Source organism: Haliotis asinina, chromosome 6 (assembly GCF_037392515.1).
Source record: "Haliotis asinina isolate JCU_RB_2024 chromosome 6, JCU_Hal_asi_v2, whole genome shotgun sequence".
Taxonomy (NCBI): Eukaryota; Metazoa; Mollusca; class Gastropoda; order Lepetellida; family Haliotidae; genus Haliotis; species Haliotis asinina.
The window spans coordinates 22,878,414-22,905,872 of NC_090285.1; the positions used below are offsets into that span (position 1 = coordinate 22,878,414).

The following is a 27,459-nucleotide window of genomic DNA, read 5'->3' on the forward strand; positions in this document are numbered from 1 at the left end:
TCATGATGTCATAATGTGTGAGCTGACATCACATGCTTGTCACATAACAACCAACCCCACTGATCCTTAGGGTTAACACACTGAAGGTTTGACATCAATCCAGTGGGGCTGCTTGACATAGCAATCTTAACGCTACGACTGTCTAATGTCTATCTTAGAGCATTGTAGCATCGTAGCAGTAAGATTTGCACTTTGTGCAACTGGACCCTGGTCCTTCAGGTTACTATACCGAGGGTTTGACCAGGGGGCTGCTTGCACAGAGTTATCTTCTTGCTAAGTCTATATAATACGTCTAAGTTAGAGCATGGAGGTTACAATCTTCGCAGCTGTAAGATTTGCACTTTGTGCAACTAGACCCTGGTCCTTCAAGTTACCATATTGAAGGGTTGACTGTCATGCAGTGACAGAAAACATGTGTAATGGTCACCATCAACGTAAAAAATGGCTATGAAACCAGTCAGCCCTGACAGGATCACTGTACCTTGCTATTTCTGTGAAACCACACGATGCCGTTGCATGTAATGGTGTCCAGCCTTCATTGTCACAGACGTCCACATCTGCTACCTTCTCAACAAGGAACTCCACCATTTCCAGGTTGTCATCGATACATGCCTGCAAAAGAAAAACAGCACTGAATAAAAATGTCTTCTAAACATGTCTTCACCAGAAAAAAACAAACTATGCAACTCTCATGCATTGAGAATGGATGTTTATCTTTGACATATGCCTCCAACTGAAACACAGAGTACTTGTCATCGACATGTGTCAACACATACATGTCTAAACCAAAAATCAAATTGTGTATTTGTCACAGTCAGTCAACTTCCATCGTTCCTACATCAAAAAGATCCTGTACACTGACATCATATCGAGCCACTAGTTGTGATATCCCCCTGTCTGGACTGTTTGGGAGACAAAAGTCAACAAATGCATGCCACATCTATGCAGTGTCACTAACAACTGACAATGATCATGACGTCATCTATTATAGTTTCTTTAATTGTGCTTATACAATGATCTGTGAACAATAGATTGAATTAAAGTCAGTCTCCTGAAATTATCTGAGAAACACATCTACAAAACATGATGATCATCACTACACAAATAGCCATTCTAATAATAAATTTTCTTGAGTCATTTTCTTGGTAATGTTTGGAAGGTTAGGAATCAATAATTGACAACTGACTACAATCAACCATTCTGTCAATATGCACACCAGTTAATCGTGTATACATAATTACATAGTGAGGATCATAGGGTCACAAATTATTTTTCCGCTGTTTGAACTTTCTTAGCCACGTTGCTATGGCAGTAACAGTGATTGATGAAGTCCGTAGATTGATATCCCTCATACAAATAGCCTCAGCTCCTCTCTTCCTGTCATGTTGGTCCTCAATCATTTCTAAATATATGACACCCATGACCTCACACACACAACTAACCAGTTATACCTCTGAAAATCTATCAATTATAAAAATCATCTTCCGTGCTTCATATGTTGTCTCCTGATATGCTAAATCTATGTACACATTCAAGGTGTGATTTGGAAATGATATATCTACCATTACAATACACATGTATGCCAAATTCTTATTTACCTATCAATCCTAGGTTCTGCAAGTCATAGGCAAACACATACTCGAAAGCTTGACAAATAACAGATCAACCATTTTTGGATATACTGAATTCTACAAGAACAGGTGCTGTAACTACACAATCTCTCAAAAATAAGATATTTTAATAAAGGTGTCAAATCAAGGAAACAGGTCGGGACCAAATAATCCTGTGACTGATACTATGAGCAACAATCATTGGTGGCAGGTCATGATGAGATGTAATACCCAAGTCCCAGAGTCTGAGTCCATAAAAGGTGTCTCTTACAACAAGAGAGGGTTGCTCAGGGTCTCTATACCCACAGGAATCTCAACAGGGCTGTCCAAGAAAAAAGTAATTCAGCAGTGACATCCACAGTAACTTCAATATAGATACAGCATCATACATCCTTGGAGTCAAGTCAACAGGGTCAAACAACAACAAATTGAAGCAAATTCACATTACATCTTACACAATGAAAACCACTTCAAAACTCCATTCTTCAAATATCTTTAACATACAGGTCCATATCCCACCTGTTACTGGCACATAGATAATATTGACATCAATTAGAACTTAAATTTTATGAAAATATTTACATTTGCTATCTTGTTCCATTAATCAAACTTCAAAGACAAGTATATGATAGGAAAAATCTATTCTCTACTACAATAGCCCATACAATGTTTGACCAGAGTGTAATTACCCTGCATTGACAGCACTGCACCTGCACTGTGGCAGAGAATGTGTGCCATGCACTTTACAGGCATATCATCACGTCAGAGGACCCTGAATCAATATCTGGTATTACATCACTGCAGAGATGAGGACTTGCTATGAAGTGAGTAGGATTCAATACCCATGATTCAGAAGGATTCAATACCCAGTATCAACATGTGTAGCTTCAATAAATCAAGTTAATATGATTGAGAATTAGGCACATTTAACAGAAAATAAACACCCTATGCTGTAACCATGGTAACATATCTGCAAATAAACTATTTCACCCATGATTACCATCCTCAAACCTTTGTGGTAGAAATAAAGCATCATTTCTTCTGCCAGGTGTTTCAGAGGCACTGAACTGTAATTACATACCTGGTTTATATGAATGCTAACATTTTTACCTGTATGGAAAGCATGGAAAAAAATTCTATTATCGCTCCTCATGAATAGCAAATATCACACATATGAGAGATACTTTCACAAAAAAAAGAATTGAGAAAATGTTTCAATCCACAAACCCCTACTGCTTATATTTGATCAATGTACATTCTTGCACCGCCTGCAAACACAAAGCAATATGACTGATACCAAGAGGTATACTAGCCTGAAATTAAGTCATAACATTAACCCAGTTTGAATAGGTTAAACATCTCAACTTATTGTATCAGCACGATAAGCATCTATTGTGCTGAAGTGTACACAAACTCCTAAATCATAATTCCCAATGTTCCGAAAGCTCTGTACAGAGTGAGTCACACTACAAACCAACACAGACATTTGTAAGTAAGTTAGTACCCAGTAGCACATCCATTAAATTCCTTAATGTCAAAAAGCAATGAAGAGTTTAGTCAAAGCATAAAGGTGATATCGTTCCTTGTATTTATCTAATTCCAAATTTCATTTTGTTCCAGCGCTGTGTAAAGTGTGAAACCATGTAAGTAGTGTGTACTGGGTGACCCGGAGATTGAAGCAAATTGATAGGCCTCGTCCTGTGTGTGGGTGAGAGGAAATAAGGGAAACAATATACCACTATCATGGTTTCTGAGTTAATCTTACACAAACTTATCAGCTCTATGGCAGACACTTACAATCAATAGACTAACCAATCAATCACTGTTATTGTTTCAAGGTCAACTCACCTGTAATCTGTACGACGTACACTACACTTAGGCAGCTTATGAATATTTATATCTTTCACGCAATTCTTTTCTGATCACCAATTACAACAAATTTAATACCTGTAGTTGAATGAATAGTAATAAAAAAAAAATTATAAAAAAAATTTAATACCTGTAAGTACGATTCTATGATTTTGTAGGAGAAAAAATGGCTGCCGAAATCTTCAATTTTGATATATAAAAACACTTTTGATAGCAAAAATCCTCTCTATTATTACAAGACTTAACAAGAACACCTACTTCAAGACAAATGATTTGATATCCCAGAAAAACAACTAATTAGAAAGTCTATTAAAGGGCAAGTGATAAACTTACAAATTACAAAATACAAATTAGAATCAAAATAAACATCTGAGAAAGTGTTCATGTTGCACAAGAACAGATTAAAAGTCAGTACATACTTCACTTCCGATACCTGATTTCTTAGCTGTTTCGCTCATCAGGTAAACAATTTCAACTTTCTGACCTCATACTATTCCATGATAAACCAAACTGTTGCAGGTACATTACTTCAAAGTCCCAATGATGAGAAAACACCCCCTTTTACATTCTTCATTAAACACACAAACAAGAAAACAAAACAAAATAATTCTTTATAATCAAGTTAATATGAAAGACAATCTACGTAGGAAATAAATTTAACTATTTTTCTATGCAATCATACTAAGGCAATTTCTCCTGAATAGGTATGATTGTAACAAGCTTATAACAATTACTCCTTCAGGAAGGACAAGAAATGTGTCAGCAGAATGCGGAAACACGCAGGTCTCAAGTAGTGGTTTGGGCAGGATAGTAGGATCTACTTCAACAACAATAAATCCTTTACTGTAACACTGTAGTCACTGTGGAATTTCCTTCTTAATCATCACTAAAGCTGATGGTTAAAGTCTTACTCTCCTCCATGTTGAAGGGAGGTAGGCGTTCACTATGATCATGGGGTCTAGTTCATAGATTCTATGGCCGTTCAGTATGCTCCTGGGGTCTTAGTAGTTTATAGATTCTATGGCCGTCTCTGATGCAACAGTTGTAATGTTGGGGTGTGAACCAGCCAAGTCAGCAGTGTATTCTTGTTCCTTCACTCACACAGTGTGAGGGAGGGATAGAGATTAACCTTGAGAGTCATCTAACTGGAATAGTGGTAAGAAGGGGCACTGTCTGAAACACTTGTTAGATATTAGACTAACAACTAGTCTCTGAAATGAACATTTTTTACTGAAAAAAGTTCATAGTGAAGAAAAATAATATAATGAAATGGAGCCCTGAGACTTTCTTCATTTTGAAGCTAAGGAAATCCAGACTTGCCACATTTTCTATACTTGCGTGGGCTTTCTTGGATACATTTGCTTCAGGGTCTGTCCAACAGACTACCACGATATGTACTCAAGCACTCACCAAATCTGCTTAGTTGGCACATATTTCTCTCTGCATAGAATCAAATCCATGAATAGGAAGTCTAATATTCTTGGTGAAAAGAAAATTATACATAAAATGAAGCACAATATCATGTCGTAAGTGAGTGAGTTTGGTTTTATGCCTCTTTAAGCAATATTCCAGCAATATCCTGGCAGTAGACACATGAGAGAAAGCAACAGGACGTGTCATCTTTTATCTTGATATGACAGCAAGTATGTCATGTACACATGGTTACTAGCAAAGCAAGAAGTGCCAGTTCATAGGTTACTAGCAAAGCAAGAAGTGCCAGTTCATAGGTTACTAGCAAAGCAAGAAGTGCCAGTTCATATGAAAGTCATATTTACATATCTTTTTCTAATAACTTCTGACTTTGACTTGGACGTGACATGACACCTTCAGTCTGAAACCTAACTTGCCATAATCTAAATCCAGCAAAATGTCACGGAGTATATTAAGAAGGAGATGTTCAATAACCTTCCACAACACTGATCAACATAGAATCAGTAGACATAGACTGCACAGAACCTGGCTAATATTCAACCTGTTATTATCATACGTTACTACAGAAACACTGCGAGTCTTCATGCCCACATATTCCGCTTGTGAAAATATAATCTCTCAACGAAATGTCACTTGGTATATCTCATATCAGTTCTTACACTCGAAGCCTTAAAATTTGTCTGCCTTACACAAGTTAGGAGCACTCATTCTTGATTTGAACACTTTCCTGATATTTACCATGAAAATAATGAGGTGACCTGGAGCTTTTCAGAAATAAACATAACTCAAAAGGAGGCGAACATGATAAACTGTTTACACGAGCTCAACTAAGTCCTGATCACATGAATGCTGGTTAAGATAAACATGTTGGGTAACATCAGTATGTAAGCTCTTCAGGTATATATAACATAAAACTCAAGTACCGTATATCCAGTATATAACGTGACCCTGCCTTTAACATGAAGAGACATCAACATCAGTGATAATTCATCTGTGCACAACACGTTCTGGCATGAAGCTGCCCATGAATATACAGGTTACAACTGGCCTTCAATGGCCCATGTTTGTCCAATGACATGACTATGGTATCGGCTGTTTAGTTTGCTGATTTTTACATCACTGTATCCCAAATGTGTAAATCGATGTTCATGCTGTTGATTACTGGATAGTCTTTTGAGATAAGCCCACTTTTCTTATTTCTTATTACAGGTGTAAGTCTTTATTCACACTGTCAGTACTCATTTTTAAAAATTACTAAAAGGAAATATATAGCAGTAAATATGAAAGATAATAAAGTGTGTCCCTGTTTCTAAAGTATTCTAATGATATTTATTTGGGGTGAAATATGTCAGCACTTGGCTTGGTTTCATATATCAGTTGACACTGCTAGAGGAATCTGGAAAAACGTAAGTTAAAAAAATACCATGAATGTCTATGCCATACGTAATACAAGCCACCTTCACACCTCCATCAGTCTAGGTAGCCCAACAGTAGTATTACACGCTGTGACACAGTCTCTATAGCCTCATCAGTTAGGGGAACCAAACATCTGCATTTACAGACCAACACACTGTATAGATCATCACTTGACAGTTTCAACCACAGGCTTAATCCTGATCATTCATATCACTCGTAAGACAATGATTAAAAATCACACAAACATACTTTCTGACATATTTCTCATCTAGCAGATAAGGTCTGGTTGTGGAATAATAACTGTTGTTTCTTGGTCTCTCAACTCAACTCGTCTCCTACGTGTTGTAAATGTGTCCGACAGGTTCTGCTTTTATGTATCTGTAGTTGTTTTAAAGACAAGGCATCACCATGGGAAAAGAGCTGCATCGCTGTGAAAATGGGATACACAGAGTGTCTTAAATGAGTGAATGTATTGAAGTATAATGCAAGCAGAGAGCTTGAAAGTGGCACTAAAGTTTTCAGCAGAAATCAGCTCATAATCAGCATAATATTAATCAAAACCAGTATAATATCATAACCCAGTACTAGATAATAACCAAATATTACCCAGTATTAAATCATAACCCAGTATAGTATCATAACAAAGCATTTTGTCATGACCCAGTAATAGATCAAAACTCAGTCCTAGATCACAGCCCAGTGTTAGATCATAACCCGGCATTAAATCATAACCCACTATAGTATCATAACCCAGTAATAGACCATAACCCAGCATTAGATCATAACCCAGCATTAAATAATAACCCAGTGTTAGATCATAAAGCAGGATTAAATCCTAACCCAGCATTAGACCAACAAACAGCAGTTCCTAGAGTGGCTGAGGCATACAACTCTCAGGCAGAAATTTAACCAACCAGAGCTTGAAATGTCAGCATAACACTTCCCTGACCAAACCAATTTAACTCTGTTACACAAGTGCAAAGCTTTTCTTTCCTCAGGATAAAAATTCTGCCTGGTATTTCTGCAAAATGCCTGTCAACAAAATCCAGTTTAGTACCACTATCCTAATTTTCAAACACCTTCACACATCCTGTTAGTACAAATTTCCTCATAAATCTTAATAACGTAAATGAATCCAGCGGCACTAATTGTCAATGAAAACAGTGTGTCCGCAAGAAATGAAAGAGTAAAGGAAATGAGGTAAAGCACATATCATGAGTATCCAATCAGATCCTCCTGCATATTTACGATCCGCAAATGACTGCACATCTGTCCCGATGTTTCCCAAGATATAAATAATAAACACACAATAAATCATTCTTTGATGTTAATGACACACATGGCAATATTCTAGCAATATTGAAGAATCTGGATCAAATAATCCAGTGATTGATATTCTGCACCCCAATCCAGGCCAAGATGACAGCCTATTAAGTCCCTGAGCATCACTCTCTATCAAATTCTTACAATGATGTGAAGCTAAGGACTTAAAATTTCTTATGTAGAATCAGTGTAGGCAATAAATCAGTGAATGAAGGTGTCTTACACTGTATTAACAATTGTTATAGTCTTATCATATCAGCTTTTCAACATCAAGAACATCCCAGGCAGACTGGAGATAAAGATATACGATCAGCAGGTAAGACAAGCACATCCAAGTGAGTGAGTGAGTTTGGTTTTACACCAATTTCAACAGTATTCCAGGGATATCAGGGCTGGGGACAACAGAAAACTGAAAGCTGCTCCACACATTTTACCCATAAGGGAATCAAATCCAGGTCCTCGGCATGACAAGTGAATGCTTTAACCACTCTACAAACATACTGCCCAAAAGCACTTCAAAGTGGCTGACTGACTTAACAACAATTGTAGCAAGCTAGAGTAAGTGAGTGAGTTTAGTTTTACGCCACACTCAGCAATATTACAGCTATATGGCGGCAGTCTGTGGATAATCGAGTCGGGACCAGACAATCCAGTGACCAATAACATAAGCATCGATCTGCGCATTTGGGAACCGACGACATGTGTCAAACAAGTCAGCAAGTCTGACCACCCAATCCTGTTAGTCGCCTCTTATGACAAGCATAGTAGCCTTTTATGGCAAGCATGGGTTGCTGAAGGCCAATTCTATCCCAGGACCTTCACGGGTCCTAGCAGGCTAGACATAACACACAATCAGCAGGAAAAGCAAGCATTACTAGGACATGGTGACTGACCGCCTGAACAACAATTCTACCAAACTAGACATGATAACACACAATCAGCAGGCAAGGCAAGCATTACTAGGACATGGTGACCGACCGCCTGAACAACAATTCTACCAAACTAGACATGATAACACACAATCAGCAGGCAGGGCAAGCATTACTAAGACATGGTGACCGACCGCCTGAACAACAATTCTACCAAACTAGACATGATAACACACAATATCAGGCAAGGCAAGCATTACTAGGACATGGTGACCGACCGCCTGAACAACAATTCTACCAAACTAGACAAGATAACACACAATTAGAAGGCAAGGCAAGCATTACTAGGACATGGTGGCTGACCGACTGAACAACAATTCTAGCAGGCTAGACATGACAACATATAATCAGTAGTCAGGAAAAGCACACAATGATACCACTTGATCATCGTTTGCCAGTTCATTACGCATTGAAAACTGGAGAGAGCAGTAATTGACCAACACTCACTCTTACTTTCACGATACCATCTTTATTTATTTTACAATGGTCCATTCATACTTCATATAATACTTGATACTTCTGTACAAAAAAGTAAAAACCTCTGAAGCAAAAATACTTTATCCCTATGAACTGCTATTAACTAGATCAATTACCATGTACTAACAACTCTACTCAAGTGGCTCCCTTTCTCATAGTTCCACAACCCATCAGGTCACATAGAAAACATATCTTAAATCCTTTCCCAACAAGATAATCACATATATGTGTTAGCTGATGAAAGTTGTGTGGTGAAAAGAGGCACTTAATGAACTGAAGCATGATGAACATGAATAATAATGGGGTCAGATGCCCTGGGTGCAGCCTGCCCTAGAACATCAGCTGGGCAGAACACTACCACCAACCCAGTGATTTGTCAACAACAATGGAAGGAATCACTTCTTAGTGGGTGTCTCACCTCCGGGAAATGCATGCAGAGCACCTACTTCGATCACATGCAACACGATCATCTACAGTTTAAGTAAAATGTGCTCCATTTTACAGAAATGTGATCTCTGTTGGCCACTAAAGCTTGAATTCTGTCACAATGTCTGAGAGTCTGATGTTCACCCAATAATGTGATAATTATGATTACAAGGATAAAATCCACCGGAAAAAAAAACAAAACAAACATTTTGCTTTGATTTGCCATTACATCATTAAGATTACTGATGACTGATTTCAATAAGAGAAGGGTTATCAAATACAATACAAGTCATATCACCACCAATCAACTTGATGTGTATGGGCAGGTTTTAAGTCAAGCAGATGCTATCATACTTGATAAACCCACAACCAAGCTCAAGACACTCCATAGCAAGCTTCAGATCACACTCTTCAGCATATACAGCTTCAGGTTGCACCACATCACATAAAAAGGTTCAAATCATACCCACCACATACACAGCTTTGTGTCAGTGTCTATTCTACGATGCGCGATTGCACGATTCATGCTGGTAATGATCAAATCGACCCTCATAAAAACAACAGAGCGCGAACTGTCACCCATAGTAATTTGCTCCCTCCCACTTTCAAAAAGCATACAAAAAAAGCTATATATTGACAAGGAATGACTTTCTAAATTGGAGTCGGCCACAGGGTCAAGTTCGAGTGACAACATGTAAACACAACAGTAACCTCCCTTGGTTACAACCATTATCGGCACTGGGAAAACGAAATTCCATTCATATCAGTATGAAAACAGATTACATTTTTTCGATGAAGTTATGATTTGATTAACTAATTAATCGAAAACGTTAGACTATGAACTCTAGGCATAGTGCATGTTTACAGTGCTTGCATAACAGTTTCGTCGATCTTTTTCAGAACATCAGAAATCAGACAATATTATCACTTGCTGTTGCAGAGACAAACGGTTTGTGGTAATTTGGCGTGAATAATGTCACGCAAAAGAATGAAAATAACTGACTTTTTTCCACAAAATACCACAGAGAAAGCAACAGTGTCAGCCACGTCTCCCCTGACCGATACGTCTGTTAAGGAGACGTGTGAATCGAAAGGCGAGAAAAACCCCAAGACTGACCCCGGTCCCTCTCCTCTCTAAAAAAACCTAAAGCAACTGTTTTTCAGAAAAAATGGTTGAAAGAATGGCCTTGGCTCTCTCAAAATGAGCTTGGTGCTATGATATGTCACTATTGTTGCCAAAATAAAATGAGCAATAGTTTCACTGGTGGTGTTTGCAATAACTTTCATACATCCACACTATTTTGAAAGACGGTAATACAAGTATTCCCCCTACATTTTCCAAATCCTCCCTCCTTTTTTGGTGAGGAGGCGACAAATAACCCCAAGATTGTTAGTTCTAGCATAGACACTGAAGGTCACTGCACACATCATGCAGGCAGAACTGCAGGTCATACCACACTACAGACAGTTGCAGGACACACCACAATGTACACACAGCTTCAGGTCATACCACATTGTACATAGCTTCAGGTCACACTACATTAACTTAGACAGCTTCAGGTGACACCACACTGTACACAGCTTCAGGTCACACAAAACTACCTACACATATTCAGGTACCCGTTCTCCGGTAATTACCGTTTTTTGACCAATAAAAATTGGGATGATCCGGTATTTTGAAATGCCGTTGGTAGCTGATGCCGGTAAATTTTTTATTGCACTGAGTTGGCTTTTATCAGTAAATTTAATATAATTGCAGTTAAAATCGTCTTGGCACATCTAGATACATGTATAGACTTTAGCACATTGCGCATATGCAGATCAAGCCATGCTACATGATTGGCTGATACAGACAGTCGCACATTGCCACGCCCCATTACCTAATCATTGTGTGCGTAGTGAAAAGAAATGGCTTCCAGTGGTAAAAAGGAACAGCGTACACTGACAGGGTTCTTTTCGCAAACAAATAAAAGTCAAACATTTAATTCAGTGGTAAAGGGTATGGAAAAATATGGCGATGTTTTTTTCCAATTGTGACATGTCATAACAGCCCCGTGCCTTTTCTTTTATTTTGTCATATCTACAGAAAATTATCATAAAAAGATATCTTGAATAGTATACATAGTCGCCCATTTTCCACTCGCTAACATGACACAATAGTGGAAAACACCTTGAGTTTATAAACTTCGTATGAATAACATGCAAGGCGATTCTCTTGATGGCTGGTATCGTTCGCTAGCTGTGATTATCAACTATACGACTGTGCCCTTGCCGAGAGTATTTTCACAGTTGTAAGAAGCAATTGTATTGGAAAAAAATTGGTTTCTAATGAATCAGTTTTGACACAGTCTGCCATAGGGATTATGATTGGCCAAAATCAGGCAAGGCAGACCTAAGGCAGCCAATCATATACAGTAATGTTGTCCTGGTAAACAAAAACTTTTAGATTTAGATGAACGTTTTGGATATTTTGAATGCATTAAGCAAGAAACCGCTATCAGTATGTAAATTATGGAACCTACTGGATGTATCGTTATGACCTATGACATATATACTTCATGCTCGTTTTCTTCATTAAACATCGAGTCTGAGCGTAAAGACTGAGATGGTGAAAGACGAGATGTCACTGATGAGTGACTAGAGTTACATTACAAGATCGCACAAAAGGATGGACAGAGTAATTTATTGAAATATAGTGGACCACTTAAAATCATTTCCTGATTGCCTCAGCATGCCATCGAATCGATAATTGTATTTAATCTAGTTTAATGAACATATTCTCAAACAACAAGCACAGACAAACAGCACACTCTGCAACACATTTATTGACAGTATTTCGTTATAAATACTGACTATTTTCTCTCCGGATAAAAACTGGTTCAGACAGAATTTTCAGACCCTGTTGGCTTAAGAGACCGGCAATTTTCAAAACCACCGTGAACTCCGAGTCTACCTACACATCTTCAGGTCATACCACATACATAGCTTCAGGTCACATCACACTACCTACACGGCTTAAGGTCACAAAAACCTACATACACGTTTAATGACTGGAATATAGAGTGCATTGCCAGCCGAAAATCGCTTAGACTATAGACTAAGTTAGAGTAAGCAAATGAATCGCTTATTCCGGACTTGCAACAGCTCGAAGCGTATATCGCTCTTCCAAAAATGGCGGAGCGTTTATTGTTCGCTCGCCTGTCGCTAATAAAGAACGTATTTCGGGAGTCTGGATGACGAGTGATGAATTTATGATTGTTGATGCCTACACTGAACCAGTGGAACAAACTTATGATGCTGGGATGTAAGCTGTTTTTGCCAATTTGGCTGACGAACAATTTTGTTCAGCCTTCGAATTCAAATTTTCCTAAGCCGCCATTTTGGTTTGAGAACGAAGCGACCTCATCCAGCAATTGCTGCGATTGCGGCTGAAAGTTAGCGCTCTGTTGTCAGGTGAATTGCTGTATATCGCTTGTAAGCGATTGGTTGTTTGCAAAGCACCCATAGTCTGTATGATGACAGGTAACTGTGGGCTTACATATGAATGAGTCAAAGAGCTCTGTTCTAATCACGTGTAAACTGCCTGTCATTAAACTGGCACTGACTCCAAATGTACACACATACGCAGCCATGTTCAGAAGGTGGCAGTCAAACAGTATGAGCTGTGTGGATTCAGTGCCACCGAAACTACAAGAAATGACATCTTTGAATCAGTGTGGAATCTATATTTCTCATTCTGTTTCAGGGCTTATTGAAGGCTGAGTTACACTAGTTCCTTCAAATCACCAATAAAATTCACAAAATGTCTGCAAATGAATAGAAGAGAAAAGCGTCTGGCAGTGTATGGCAACATAAAAAATGCTCCCAAAGTTTCACAGTTGCAATCCCACAAAAAGGAGCATAAAGAGAGGGCTACACTTACAATGTCAGACTTGTCTCCAAGGAATGGTTATTCTATAATATAATATAAAGTGTTTATGGATTTAGTCCTTTCATGGACCATCACAATAAATATGTGCTTGGACACTGGAAGGGCAAAATAATATGACAAGCATCAGGGGAAGGGCGTTTAGTATGACTGCATCAACAACATAACCTGCTACCCTTCCCTGAAATAAATTACTCTCCCCTAATTGCAGTCTTTATGTATATTCATTCAAACACCAAAACACCACTCCCATACAAGACGTCAACAAAGAATGGATGTAACACTTAATGATTTGAGTCAACTCATTAATAAAAGATCTCTTTTCATCAAGGTGCTTGCTACACAGTTACCAAATTGATTTTCTACCACAGCCTCAGGGCATGATCTGCATGTGCTGAACTTAGACAAACATTACACCAACAACTAATGTTTGTAAAGCCAGTTGAGCGGCAGAAACTTCAAGTTGGACAAGACCAGGGTGGACAAGCATTAGGCTATCTGACAATAACAGTCATATATAGCATCCATGGGCACGAAGACTTCTAACAAATTCTTTGAAATTTGTTCTTACAGAACATTTAAAATCCAACTTCATAGTAAAGACTCTGGAAGGAGTGCTGACTGGATCTGTGGTAGAAGTCCTGAGATCAGAGGCCATTGATTCAGCACTTGATATGTAGCACTTTTTCAAATGATCTCGCTAACGATGTGACCCTTATGACAAGCAGAGGTAACCTGGACCCAATTCTATTCCAGAGGCCCAATGGGGCCAACAGTGCCTTTGGAAATTTAGCATGGATTTCAACAATACTCTGTTATTTCACAGCATGTAGGCCAGATGCGGAACAAAGGAGCAAAGTGATTAAGTCTTTGAAGTTTAGCACTTTTGCGCAACACAAGCAACAAACTAGGGTATGGTTCTAAAAAATCTGAAAAGAATAATCAAATAAACCGAAATTGGAAACAATTTAAAAAATCTAAACAACAGTTCATGACTCAGCAATAAGAGTGAGTGAGTGAGTTTAGTTTCATGCCACTTGTAGCAATAATCCAGCAATAGCACAACAAGGAACACCAGAAATGGCTTTCACACAATGTATCCATGTGGGGCATCAAGCCCAGGTCTTTGGTGAGATTAGCAAAGGCATTAACCATTGGGCTACCCCACTGCCCGTCAACAATAAGGAACTGTTAGTGTGAGATGTGAAACCTATCAAAATTGAGAAAGATTGTTATAAAACATTGAGTAGTCTTTTTACGTGCCAAGGCATTAACATCAACCATAATCTGTATGGATACCTATCAAATCTTGATGGTGTATAATCTCTTCACAATACAAGAAGGCCAATTATTGTTCTTGAGAAAACAATGTTATCTACTGTAAAAACTGACACTAGGGACCCATTGAAGGTTATTATCTGCAGAGTAAAGTGTATCTTTTCACACCTCCTTCTGCAGAAAGCATTACATTTTTTCTCATTCAACAAATTATACTATTGGACACTTTCCATGTTCAACAAGTCCCCGGAAATGGCCACAAATCAACCACAACTCCAGTCTACCCTGATGATAAAATCAGAAATATTTCAAACACAGCACAGCTCCCCAAATGAAGGTAACTAGGGCTGCAGCAACAGGCACCTGACACATGTTATGAGCTATGAACATGATTCCCTGATTTCCGCCCCAAAAACTGGCGACGTTGCAATACAAGAGCTGTTATAGAATACACCTAGTATACCTGGAAGAACTAAATACACCTTGATACCATCAAAAACCAGAAACCAGCTATATAATAACAGGGCATACATTACAGGATCTTTGGGTGAGTGAGTGAGTGAGTGAATGAGTGGGTGGTTCACTGCTGCTACAAACAGTACTAGCATTAGATATTAGCATGGGTGAAAGCTGAAAGTGTCATTTTGGACAATGATAAATAACTAATATGTTTAGGAAGGAATTACACGGCCTCAAGTTTTAAAAAACACATCATGATTAAAGTTGACAAATACTTATTTTCAATAACCAACTTTCACATCATACTCATTTCAAACTGTCAACTCAAATTTGTAAAATATGGTGTTTCTAACACCAATAAGCTCATAATACCTTTTTCAAGCTTGTAACTTAAGCATGGGCTATTCGAAATAGTTTGTTATTTTCAAAATGGTGTAAAGCCAAGGTAAGACACAAATAATCTTGTCCACTTTATTAAGGGGAAGAACCACAATGCAGCAATAAAAACAGCAAGTTAGCCATTTCACTTGGAAAAGTGACCACTACGACACAACCAAGTAACCAGAGAAGAGACAAGCAGATTCCAGCAAGGACGTATATGAATGTAGCCTTTGAGTCTCCTACCATCCTATGCAACACACATTATATCATCATATGGGATCCATTGCATGGGCACTATGTTATCTATTGTCCATGTGAAGGAGAGACTGTAACGCTGGTATGAAGTCCCCTGTATTATTAGCTTGGTGCTCAACAATGTCTGTTTGTTTTGCTTATTTGTGTACTGTAATTCTACCATCCTGTGGTTTCACATACATGAAACTAATGTATCTCCAAGTTGCATACGTCGCAAGTGAATGTTTAAAATGGACACAAATATATATACAATGGACTCTGCTAAAACCAGCATCTGTCCAATTCGGCAAATTGTCACCACTGGCATAAAATCTCAGTCCCATTGTGACATGTTCATTTATCATCAGCTCTACAATCCAGCACATTGTCTAAACCGGATTATTTCTTCAGTCCCAAAGAGTGCTGGTTTAGACAGTTTCCACTGTATCTAAATGAGACACAAGGGACACAAAATTGTTTACTGTACTAAAATGTTCATATATATATAAAAGTAACATGTAGTTCTTTTAACATAATTACATTTTACAGTTTGGTACACAACTGCAGCTTTGTGCAAGAACCTCCTTTATTACCGGACCTGGGTTTGCTCTGGGTCACTAGTTTTATTGGACAAGGTGAACATCCAGGTTTTGTGTGTCCAAGCTTTTGGCAAGAAACTGCTTGAATGTGGTTGTATGTTTGTTGCCAGCAATACTAAACTATGGCCACAATTACGGAATACGATGATCAGGTGCAACCTTCTGACAAATTTTAGCACGTTCTGTGCCGACAAACATGTATAATTAGAACAATCAAGATCATTACTCTAACAGGCCTAATGTTCTGATGTCTCAACTGCTGTCTGTCTTCTTGCCTCATTCAAACCTTCTGCTTATATTCCATTCAATTCATCTGTCCCAGACACTGCACAAAACCAGGTTGCTCTGGGTCTGAAAAGGTTGAGATAATACAAGGGTGGATTTGCTTACAATCTGCTTGTTCAGCTCATGCCAAACACTGGTGTATTTCTGGTGTGGAGAAGTGGTCTGCCTGGGCACCCCCCAAGGTAACACCATCTATTGTTACTTAGAGCTGCTTTGACCTTCAAACTCCCTGGAATTCCAGGCAGCAGTGTTAGATGTCCCTCCATCCCACTGCTAGGATACAGATACAGATGAACGCTACACTTGTCATTTGGCTCACAGCAAGCAATGCTTCCACGTCCATATAGATGATTATGTTCGATATCCATAGATTGTATAAAATATTACATGAAACATGCCTGATTTGGAAGATTTGTAGAAACATTCTCAACAAACTAATATGGAATATTTGAAAATAGGTATCCCCTGGTAGTTCAACACTAACAGAAGTTTAACAGATAAGATTTCAATAAATATGCTGTGCCGATGAAATTCAGGACAAATGGCCATGAACTCTCAGTAAGTATATTGCAACTGCTAGTCTACAATTCCTGCAACTGCCCCAAAGTGTTTTGAAATGTTGTGAATGGACACAATCGTTATCTGAAAAGTGTTAACAATTCAACTGAACACATTACTTCAAATTGCTTTACTGGTATATTGGTACAAATTTATATTTGGACTTGGATCTTGTTTGATTTACAAAGTAAATATGATAGATTTGCAGTTACTTGAAACGAGATCAGTCATTGTGGGAATGAAATGTTTTATCATCAATCAAACGATAATCAAACGCTTTCATCCCATATATCAGCTCAATCATAACCAATGAATATGATAAAGGAATTCCATGTAACCACAACTGAGAGCCTCCCTCACTGTACTGGGTGTTCCACTATTTCAGCAATGTTGATAGGCTCACCAAGGAGCAGATCTGTGACCTGTCAGTACAATGTGGGGTTCACACCACAACACTGCTGATCTCGCCAGCAGGTAGGGAGATTTCATGCCACTAGGATGCACATTCTTGTGCACTACTGATCTGACAATCCACATAACGTGAGAATCTACCTTGCCCAGTTAGCCTTCACTAATGGTGTACAGAAATAGTTGACTTGCTGTCAGCTGTGAAGTCCAGTGATGGACTAAGGATTTGGCTGAGGCAGCTGAAAGGTTGTAACTGCCAGTTGAATGCTGCCCTGAACAATATTTCAGCTCTACTACAGCTGTCAGCTTAATGCATTGCAAGGCCCAAGAGCAGCTAGCCATGGATATCTACTTCATTGGTAAAACCCGCACACATAGGTGTAGTGTTAAGGAACCCATATCATAATCAGGTCAATTCTGGGATTCATACCAATGAAGAGCAGATCCAGCTGCAGCTTAGGATTCAGTTTCCAGACTAAGAAACTTTAAACTTTAATTCATAAATAACATTAGGCAAGGGCAAAAATCAGTGAAGAAAGGTCCATCACCATTTTGGAAAAGCATTTTGATCCCATAACCCCTTTTTTCAGTTTTGAAACATTTGTATTTTCAGTTTTGAAACAACTTTGGTAGTACAATGGCATACTGACTTTGAATAATGTAACCATTATCATTCATTACTAGTCGTAATTTGAGCAGTTTGCAATCATTGCTGTCATTAGCTTTTCCAGCCCATAACACCGTAACAACAATGGAAATCCCCAACAGATCTAGTAGCAAAAGAAGTTTCTTACAAATGTCATATTACGCTTATTCTGATAACAAAAGCAACCCTTGACTGACAGATTCCCTATTTCCTTTACCAGACACAAAAATTACGTCAATCCTCACTCTTGACCTTCAAGCAATCTGCCACTACTCGCATCAAATGCATTTATGTACCTTCCTTAAAATTTCAACCAAGGTCTACTTCATGAGTCCTGTGAATTCACATACAAAAGCATAATTGTCAAATCCAAAGACTGCAAAAAGATCTGTTTCTTCATAGTCCCTACTTAAATTGAATGAAAATGGATATATACATCCTTCATACACTTTCAACCAATTACAAGCTGCTTCTTATTTTCAATGCAATTTTCCACCTGACCTGAGTCAAGGTCAACTGGGTTACTAGCCCATCCATGATTGTTTGAGCTACCCTACCTCAACAAGCTTTGTGAATGCATCGGGAAACTTGTTGAATGCATTAGAAGGCTTGTTGAATTTAGGTTTGCTCAATGCAGAACAGGCCTGTTGAATGCAAAAAGCCTGTCTACCAGCCATCTATGCCACAATCTTGTTCTAAATGGGGATATAAAGTTATCTTTATACAGACTGATATTGTTACTCATGTCCACTGCTTGCCCCCAACCTGCCTCCTGCACAGTTCAGTGTATATCAGCTAAATACCATCACTGTGAACAGGCTAATGCCTTTCAGAGACTCTAGATAAAACAGCAGAGTGTAAGTATGGGGCACTCCCTCCCTCCCTCTCTGCCTGAACCAACTGACGATTCACTGTTCACAGATAGTAAGAGAAAACATCTGGAGTTGATGGATAGATAACATTGTTTCCACTAACTTGGCTACACCAGTAGTGCATTCTGTTTGAAACCTCTTACACAACCAGCCCCTATGGCTGCAGGAGGGTTGGCTGTCTCTATCAACACTGGCAGGGCAAACTATCACACATACTACTCAACACATCTCCATTGCATAATCCATTTCAGGGCACACTCTCTCAGATGAACTCATTACGTGGACAAACTTCATATTGGAAATGTCGCTGCCCTCAATACATGGTTTAAAATCTGAATTTCTCCCTGGCATGGGTCAACCTCATTTATTAAACAAAAACAAAACATTATTAATATGATATAAAGTAAATGTTTTGTCCCATTTACACCAATGTATTTTCTTCTTTCAATGCCTGTCAGACACAAGAACATCTCAAAGATGCATAATGCATCCCACAACATACACGTTTTGCTGAGTAAGCCTACTGAACTGTATCAGATAATTATCAAATAAGTCGTTCCCTCTATTAAACAAAATTCCAGAAATGTAAAGGTTGAGAAATCCCTAAATTTTATTGACATGTTGTTAGTGAGGAGGCATGGTTTTACGATGTAAAATATTCCAGCAATGTCACCATAGGTCACTACAGCTGTGCTCCACTCTTAGTACCTAGCTGGGAAATGAAAGAAGTCCACTACAATTATCAAACCGTCATGGTAAAACCCAAGTGTCTTGTGTGACGACAGACCACTTCCCTCCACCACCACTCCTACAGCTAAATATACCTTCATCTCATCATTTTGCTAACATACAACCAGTGATGACAAATCAAGTCTCCCTTTCCGCTTATACCACATAGGCTATCACCACTGTATTACATGTTACTGAAAGACATTCAGTCACGCTATGTGCAGAATTTCACCACATAACCTCTCCAGTTTGCTCACAAAAGAAATCGAACTGCCAAAAATAACCTTTACTCCATCATTAACATATCCTTTAGATATCATTTTGCAAAGGTGACTCTACTTGATTCAACTTTCTCTACAGGGACAGTATTGGTTAAATTTCCTGCATACGTAACTTACCTTCAGTACCTCACAGCAACACTTGGGCCAGATTTAGAATTTCTCATAAGAATTTCCACAAACATTAACTTGTATTTAATGGTTGTTGTGATGACCGGTTTTCACAAAAGAGGGGAGACAGTTCTATGAATATACCACATATTTATTTCAATAAATGCAAGAATTTGGTGTCAGTACCAATATCCTTATCAATGAAGTGATTGTTGTTAGATAATACTGTGAGTATCACCATCAACACATTGCATTTGTAGCAATAAAGAAATTCTATATGTGTCATGTCATGAACTTCATTAAAAACAGATTTGTTTTGGACATTTTTATATGAATCAAAGACAAGACAGTGCAACATGATAAAAAAGGGACAGCTTTGTGAACAGGGGGCTGTAGCTGAATAAAGTAGCCTCAAGTTTTTCATTGTTACTTATCTCTATAAAGAAATACAAAGAAAGAATTATGCTTTTCAATGGCTGTGAAAGAATTGTTTTGTCCTAAGCGGAAATATTCTGAGTTAGTACCAAGACCATAGCATAAATCTAAACAGGTTTGGTATAGGATCCAGAATAGTGGAATAACACTGTGTGCAAAAGAGTTTTTAATATGATGGCAAGTGTAAATAAGGAGCATGAGAGTCCCCAGAAGAGCCAACCATCAGAGTCACCTATCATCATACATAGGACTGGTGGACATAAGGCATTATCACAGTCAGGAAACACCCACTCTTGTTGCAGGCCTATTGACTTCAACTAGTTCCGGTTGCACAGCAATAAAATACTTATCATACTCAGATTTTTTTTCTTCTGATTTCTCGTGTAACTTCAACTTACCACAGTAGTATCCAAAATGCCTATGAAAAGTTTGCAAATCAAACAGATCTGAATGTCATCTGGGAAACAAGACTGAAACAATGACATGGATGACATATGGGAAACAAGACTGAAACAATGACATGGATGACATCAGGGAAAGAAGAATAAACAATGATATGGATGACATCTAGGAAACAAGACTGAAGCATGGACAGGGATGACACAAGGGAAAAACACTGAAACAATGATATGGATGACATCTGGAAACAGACTGAAACAAGGATATGGATGACAAGACTAAACAAGGACATGGATGAAATCAGGGAAACAAAACTAAACAATGACATGGGTGACATCTAGGAAACAAGACTGAAACAATGACATGGACGACACCAGGGAAACAACACTAAAACAATAACATGGATGACATCTGGGAAACGACTGAAACAATGCCAGGGAAGAGTTCTGGATGACATCAGGAAAGTAAGACTGAAACAATGACATGCATGACATCTGGGGAACAAAACTGAAACAATGACATGGATGACATCTGGGGAACAAAACTGAAACAATGATATGGATGACATCAGGGAAACAAGACTAAACAATGACAGGGAAGAGTTCTGGGAAGCAAGACTGAAACAATGATGTGGATGACATCAGGGAAACAGACTAACCTATAGTCTGACATGGCAGACACATGAATCTAACTCTGGAGGAAAATTTACCAGCCAGGTGTTGTCTTTATTAATCTCAGGCAGAGAACAGATTTGTTTGTTTACTGACAACAATAACTACTTATTGCAAAATCAGCACTTTATTTTGTTTCATTTACAATGGAGCAAATGATAGTTAATATTTCAGGAAGAGCTGAGTAGGCCTGATATTATCTCTAAGTCAAACAAATCAATGTTCTATGAGCCCTTGTGTTGATCAATACATCTTACACTTCTATTATGTTGTGAGTGTGGCTATAGATCAAGCACTTGTACCTGACCAGGCCCTGCTACCTTCAGAGGCTTATTAGAAGGAAGATGTCTTGAATAATCTACAGCTGGTCAGACACTCCAGATTGTGACTGCTTTACCTGTCCTCCAACTGCATATGCTTAGAGACTGGTGGCAACAGTATATCCAAGGATTAAAAATACATGTGATTTCCATAATATTGGAGATGCATACAAATCAGTTTTAGGCCCCATCTTCCTTCATCTGCCTGATGTTCTAACATAGTGCCTATACTGGACAATGTCTCAAAAATGAGTTATCAGACACTTCATATCAGAATGGTTCATGGTATCTCTGTGGCTACATGTCTGCAAGCAGACTGGTTCAAGTCTCTAAAGGTATGTCTTCTCCAAGAAAGACACTTCAACTCTTCACATTTGCTCTTTAAAAGACATTGGCTGTCAGCCAGCATATAGACTTTGAAAAGTCTCCAGAACTGCTAAACAGCTGAAAAGCCTTCCCTGTCTTCGGTGTTACTGTTATTTGAAGGCTGTCAGGCAGAACAACAAGAGTTGTCATCATGCCAGTCTTAGCCCTAACACTACCACTGTGGTGGTCAATACTCAGTCTAAAAGCTCTGGGTGATAAATAGCTCATGGTGTAATAACATATCAGTCTGCACGTGAATATTGTTCCATACCACTCCGCAATATTCCTATTATATCACAGCGATGCATAGTACATTCTGAGCCAGGCCAAACCATGCTTGACTCACTGAGCTATGAAGAACATTCTACATGATGATACCTTATCAGGCTACACCTGTATCCATCCAATCAACATTTGACATCTTAAACAGAACATATTTGGTACTGGGAACCTAACACAAACAGGTCATTTACTATATTGATCTAATCCACTTTTAACGGCCCAAAAAGAAAATAGTATACTTAATCCTCATCAAAGTTCCTCACATGCAAAAGAATAAGTTAACACCTTACAATAACTCATGAAACTAGCCATATGACTATCTTAAGCCAATGCTAATGATCACTTTGTGGGATGGAATAATGATCACATGTGCAACTTGGCAATGAGTGAGTGAGTGTAGTTGTATGCCACTTTCCGCAATATTCCACTTATATCAAAATGGGAGATACCAGAAATACACATTGTCCTATGAGGAGAATCAGACCCAAGTTTTTGGAGTGACAAGCGAATGTTCTGACCACAAGGCTACCATACCATACCAACCTGTTAATGATGTATTTACAATTACTATATCAAGACAGGAACTGCAACCTCCCTGTTTGACAAGACTTACACACACTGGCTTACTCAGTGGTGCTTTAGCAGTGAGCATTTTCCTGAATCGTGAGATACTTGAAATACTTAAGTGACACTTTCCCAAACCACTTCCGGAACATCATATAAAATGTCTCTAACTTGACAAGTCAATGATAACAATTACATGCATAAACGAAATAATACATCTTTTCCCTTAGCAATATCAGTTTCTACAAATATTTCATTCCATAAATGTACAGGCTGAACTATGAAATCAGGAAATAGTGCAGCTGATCTGTACTATAGCCACCAGTTTTCTGGGAAATAGAAACCTCATCAGCATGTCATGTCACAGTCAAATGAACAACAACCACATAGCAACATGGCATGTAAAAGTAACCAAAAATGTCTTTTCAAACTTTTTTGAGTCCAATTTTAGCTCACATCTCACATGTATGGCTATAGCAAAATTAGCTATCAAATCTTGCAGATTCTGTTCCCAGCAGCCTGTGTTGATAGATATTATGGAGATCAATAAATGTTAACAAAACATTGATAAATTACTGACAAAAATTGGAGAAGTAACTTTAAGCAAAAATGAGATTGAAAAACCTATTTCACATTTAGGCTGAGTGGTGCAAGTATCTGTGTATAGATTACTAATAAAATAGCTCTCAACATATTTCAGAACCAGCGTTGAATAAAAATGTAAATATGTATTGTCTGTTTGAATAAAGTCTATCTTTCATCACAATAATTCATGGACGATATTATCAATGATAAAATTTTCATTTCAACAATTGTTAATAATTCAACCCATTGCCAGTATTTCTGCTCATCAGTCTACTTGGCCAGCACTAGCAGACAGAAGCAGCTTAATCTGAGGTCAGGTTCTGGGTGTTGGTCTACGCTATCTCATCATATCTTCAGGGTATGGATTATTGCTCGAACATAATTAATCCGATCCATGAAGATGGGGTTAGAAATGATCTTCTGCAACTTATGCTTGTCCTAAGTGGTGACTAACAGAACAGAGTGGTCAGGCTTGCTGATTTCGTTGACACATGTCATAGTATCCCATAGTAGGTTGATGCTCATGCTGTTGATCACTGGATTTACAGACCACAAGTATATAGCTGGAAGATTGCTAAGTGTGGCATAAAATTGAACTCACTCACCCTTAATGAATTCAATGTAAAGACTTTCAGAAAAAATCATCAAAATCTATCTCAAACTCGAACTAAACATTTTCTCTGGACCATTGATATTTAAGAATATAATAACAATTTGTTTTCATATGTCTGCTTAAACTGGACCTTGGAATCCAAATCCTTCACACTACATCTCAGTATCTCAACTCCATACATGTGACTCGCAAACAATGAGATAATTTGAGCAGTCTAAACTAAATCAATAATCCAAACCAAAACATTTAGATGAGAATGAATGACCGACTTCTCTGGTAACCGACAAAAGACAGCCTCAGCAAGTCTATCATTTTTCACCTGATATAGAGGGATTCATTGAAAGGTCAGGGGAAACCTATCTCCCATATACAACATAGGCAACCAGCTGCCTCAGCTCGGTCGTACCATTTATTGATAGGGGGAACAGGTGATAAGTTCAACAGCATCTTAATCTCAAACATCTCAGTCAACACATGGTCTACCCTGAACATATCCTCAACTCACATGAAATGCCATGAAAGGGTATATATATATATATACACAAAAGCATTTCTATTGATAGCGCACCTATTCCAAAAATAATTCCTAAAGCCTCAGCACCCTCCAAATAAGCAAACATCGCCCAGGCATACACCCACAAATATGGATTATAACAAGGCAGTGATTAATGGTGAAGAGACTTGATAAAGAGAAACAGCAAGGCGCATTTGGCCGATATTTGTTATGCTGCCATCATGCAGATAAAACTAAGACATGAACTTGTGATCTTAAGGTGATCTTGTTACACTGACTTGTATAACCTTGATAGATTCAGAATAACAAGCAGGCATCTGCAGCCGTTTAGACACACAATTATATTCTCTACACATTGGAAAATAATACAGGCATCACACAATAACAAGCTTACACAAGCTGGATTTATGTCTTTCATGTTATGTAGTCATCGTGTTATTTCTGTTGGCAGTGCTCACGGTTTGGGGAAGAATCTTCAAAGAAGCTGCTCCAGGTTGAGTATCTATGGATCTAGTAACTCAACCAAACTTGATGATCAAAACCATGCACAAGCTATTTCAATATTTCAGAAATTTGATATTGTAGAAGCGAGTCCGGTGATATTGTTATATATTTAGCACAGAGTGGTAAAACATTCGGTGAGAAACAATTTGCCCAACTGCGTCATTGTGAGGGTACTCTGTAAACCAAAGCACTCTTTCATGTTATAAAGTATTACACCATGGAAATGTCCGTAAACATGCTAACATGGCCACCACGTACAATAGCTGATTTCAAAATGCATTTTCAGTGCTACTGTGTAATTTCAAGCAAGTTGTCAGAAACTCACTGAAGGTCAATGTGATAATGGTGAACTGTAAATAACAAGGAACCAACAGTGCCAAACATTTGTCTCTGAACAAGACAGTTGTGCTCATAGAAATAATATATGTTAGGCAGCCATCCAATGAAGTTGTTCATTGTAAAAACATCTGGTACAAGGTTTTCAAGCTTGCCAGGTAACCAGCATTCACATCAACTGGACTAAGACTAGTGAGAGGAGGAAGCATCCCTTAACTTTAGCTTTGGGTTGGTGGATAAGATATCAGGCTGGACTGATGAAGAATAATATTTCTTTGAAATTAAACATTAAAGCTAAGGGCCATGTATAACCCTTATGATACTATCTAGTTCTTTGTGGCTTAATGCCACACTCAGCATTATTCCATCTGCATGGTCTGTAAATAATAAAGTGTGAACACGACAATCCTGTGACTGCAATCTTGAGAATAGATCTAAGCAATTGAGACAGTCACCGTAAGTCACCTCTTACAACAAGCATGTGTAGCTGAAGACTATTTCCAATCCAGACCTTCATGGATTTCTTAATACAAAGTCTTATCATGGCCCTTTGAAACAGTAACACAGAAGACAATACAAGGACTATCTTTTTTCTTCGGGAGTACTAGTATATGTGCGTGGCAGACATGAGGTATGGGAGTGATCTGGCGCCAACAATACACAATCCTCATGAAAGGTTATGTGGCATCATGCATCTGAATTGATCCTCAGCTACCATGTCGAATGAACTATATCTAAATATAAAAGAATATATGAAATCGAAGACATCAAGAATTCTAACATGCAACATGAATTGACACTTCCTCTGAATACTGTACTTTGCATCATTGTCACAAGATCCCAGAGTTGCTATTTTGTTAATATTTTTTGGACTGAAAAGTGTTTCAACGGATTCAGCTTTGGACAAATGATGAATCAAATTGTTACAATCTAGAGATATACATATCAGACCGAACAAGGAAAGCAGTTGCACCTGGTAACTCGTACCGTACATCCATGGGCGGACTATTCCTGCACTTTGTTTATAACAACCACTAATGAATGCCCAATACATGTGTTGCAGATGCAGTGAGATAGGGCCTTAAATCACATGATCATTAGGATATTTCATATCCTACAAGCAGCTACTAATACAACACTGGCTGTAATTAACAAGAGTCTAAGCATGAAACTAACATGGAAAAACAAGCGTTTCTCAAGATATACACATGCCAATTTCAGCTGGAGATGGTGACTATGGTGGAAGTGTGTAGAGACGTATGTATGCTTATAAACACTCCCAGTTGATGATGCTGCATCGGTGTGTATTCAGTATCTCTGAGTCAATGTTCTGGTGGGAGGGCTGGTGAGTGAGTTAAGGGAGGAAGTGAGTGTACAGTCTATAACCCCCTAAAAGTTAAACCAGTGTAGCAACACCCACATTTTTGACAGTATAGAGTGTATATGGATATCTGCCATTTAAAGACAAAATAAAACAAAACAAATCAACTGTCAAAATTTTGCTTGAACAAGTATCATTGAATGGAATATAAAAGTGTCACAAATTATGAAGACATGAACTCCAGTATTTAAAGGGACACAGTATTCTATTAGGAATCCTTATTCCTTTATCAGGTCATGTTG

At 38.3% G+C, this 27,459-nt stretch overlaps 1 protein-coding gene across 23 annotated transcripts in view; it reads right to left on the reverse strand.

Annotated features, from left to right (window-relative positions):
- The window catches only part of LOC137287475 (protein phosphatase 1 regulatory subunit 12A-like), a 104,898-nt gene that overhangs the window by 68,574 nt on the left and 8,865 nt on the right, over positions 1-27,459 (reverse strand). For all 23 annotated transcript variants that reach the window (XM_067819810.1, XM_067819807.1, XM_067819809.1 and 20 more), the window contains exon 2: positions 482-612. In XM_067819810.1, coding sequence (XP_067675911.1) covers positions 482-612 — 131 coding nt within the window. The remainder of the gene's footprint in view (positions 1-481; positions 613-27,459) is intronic.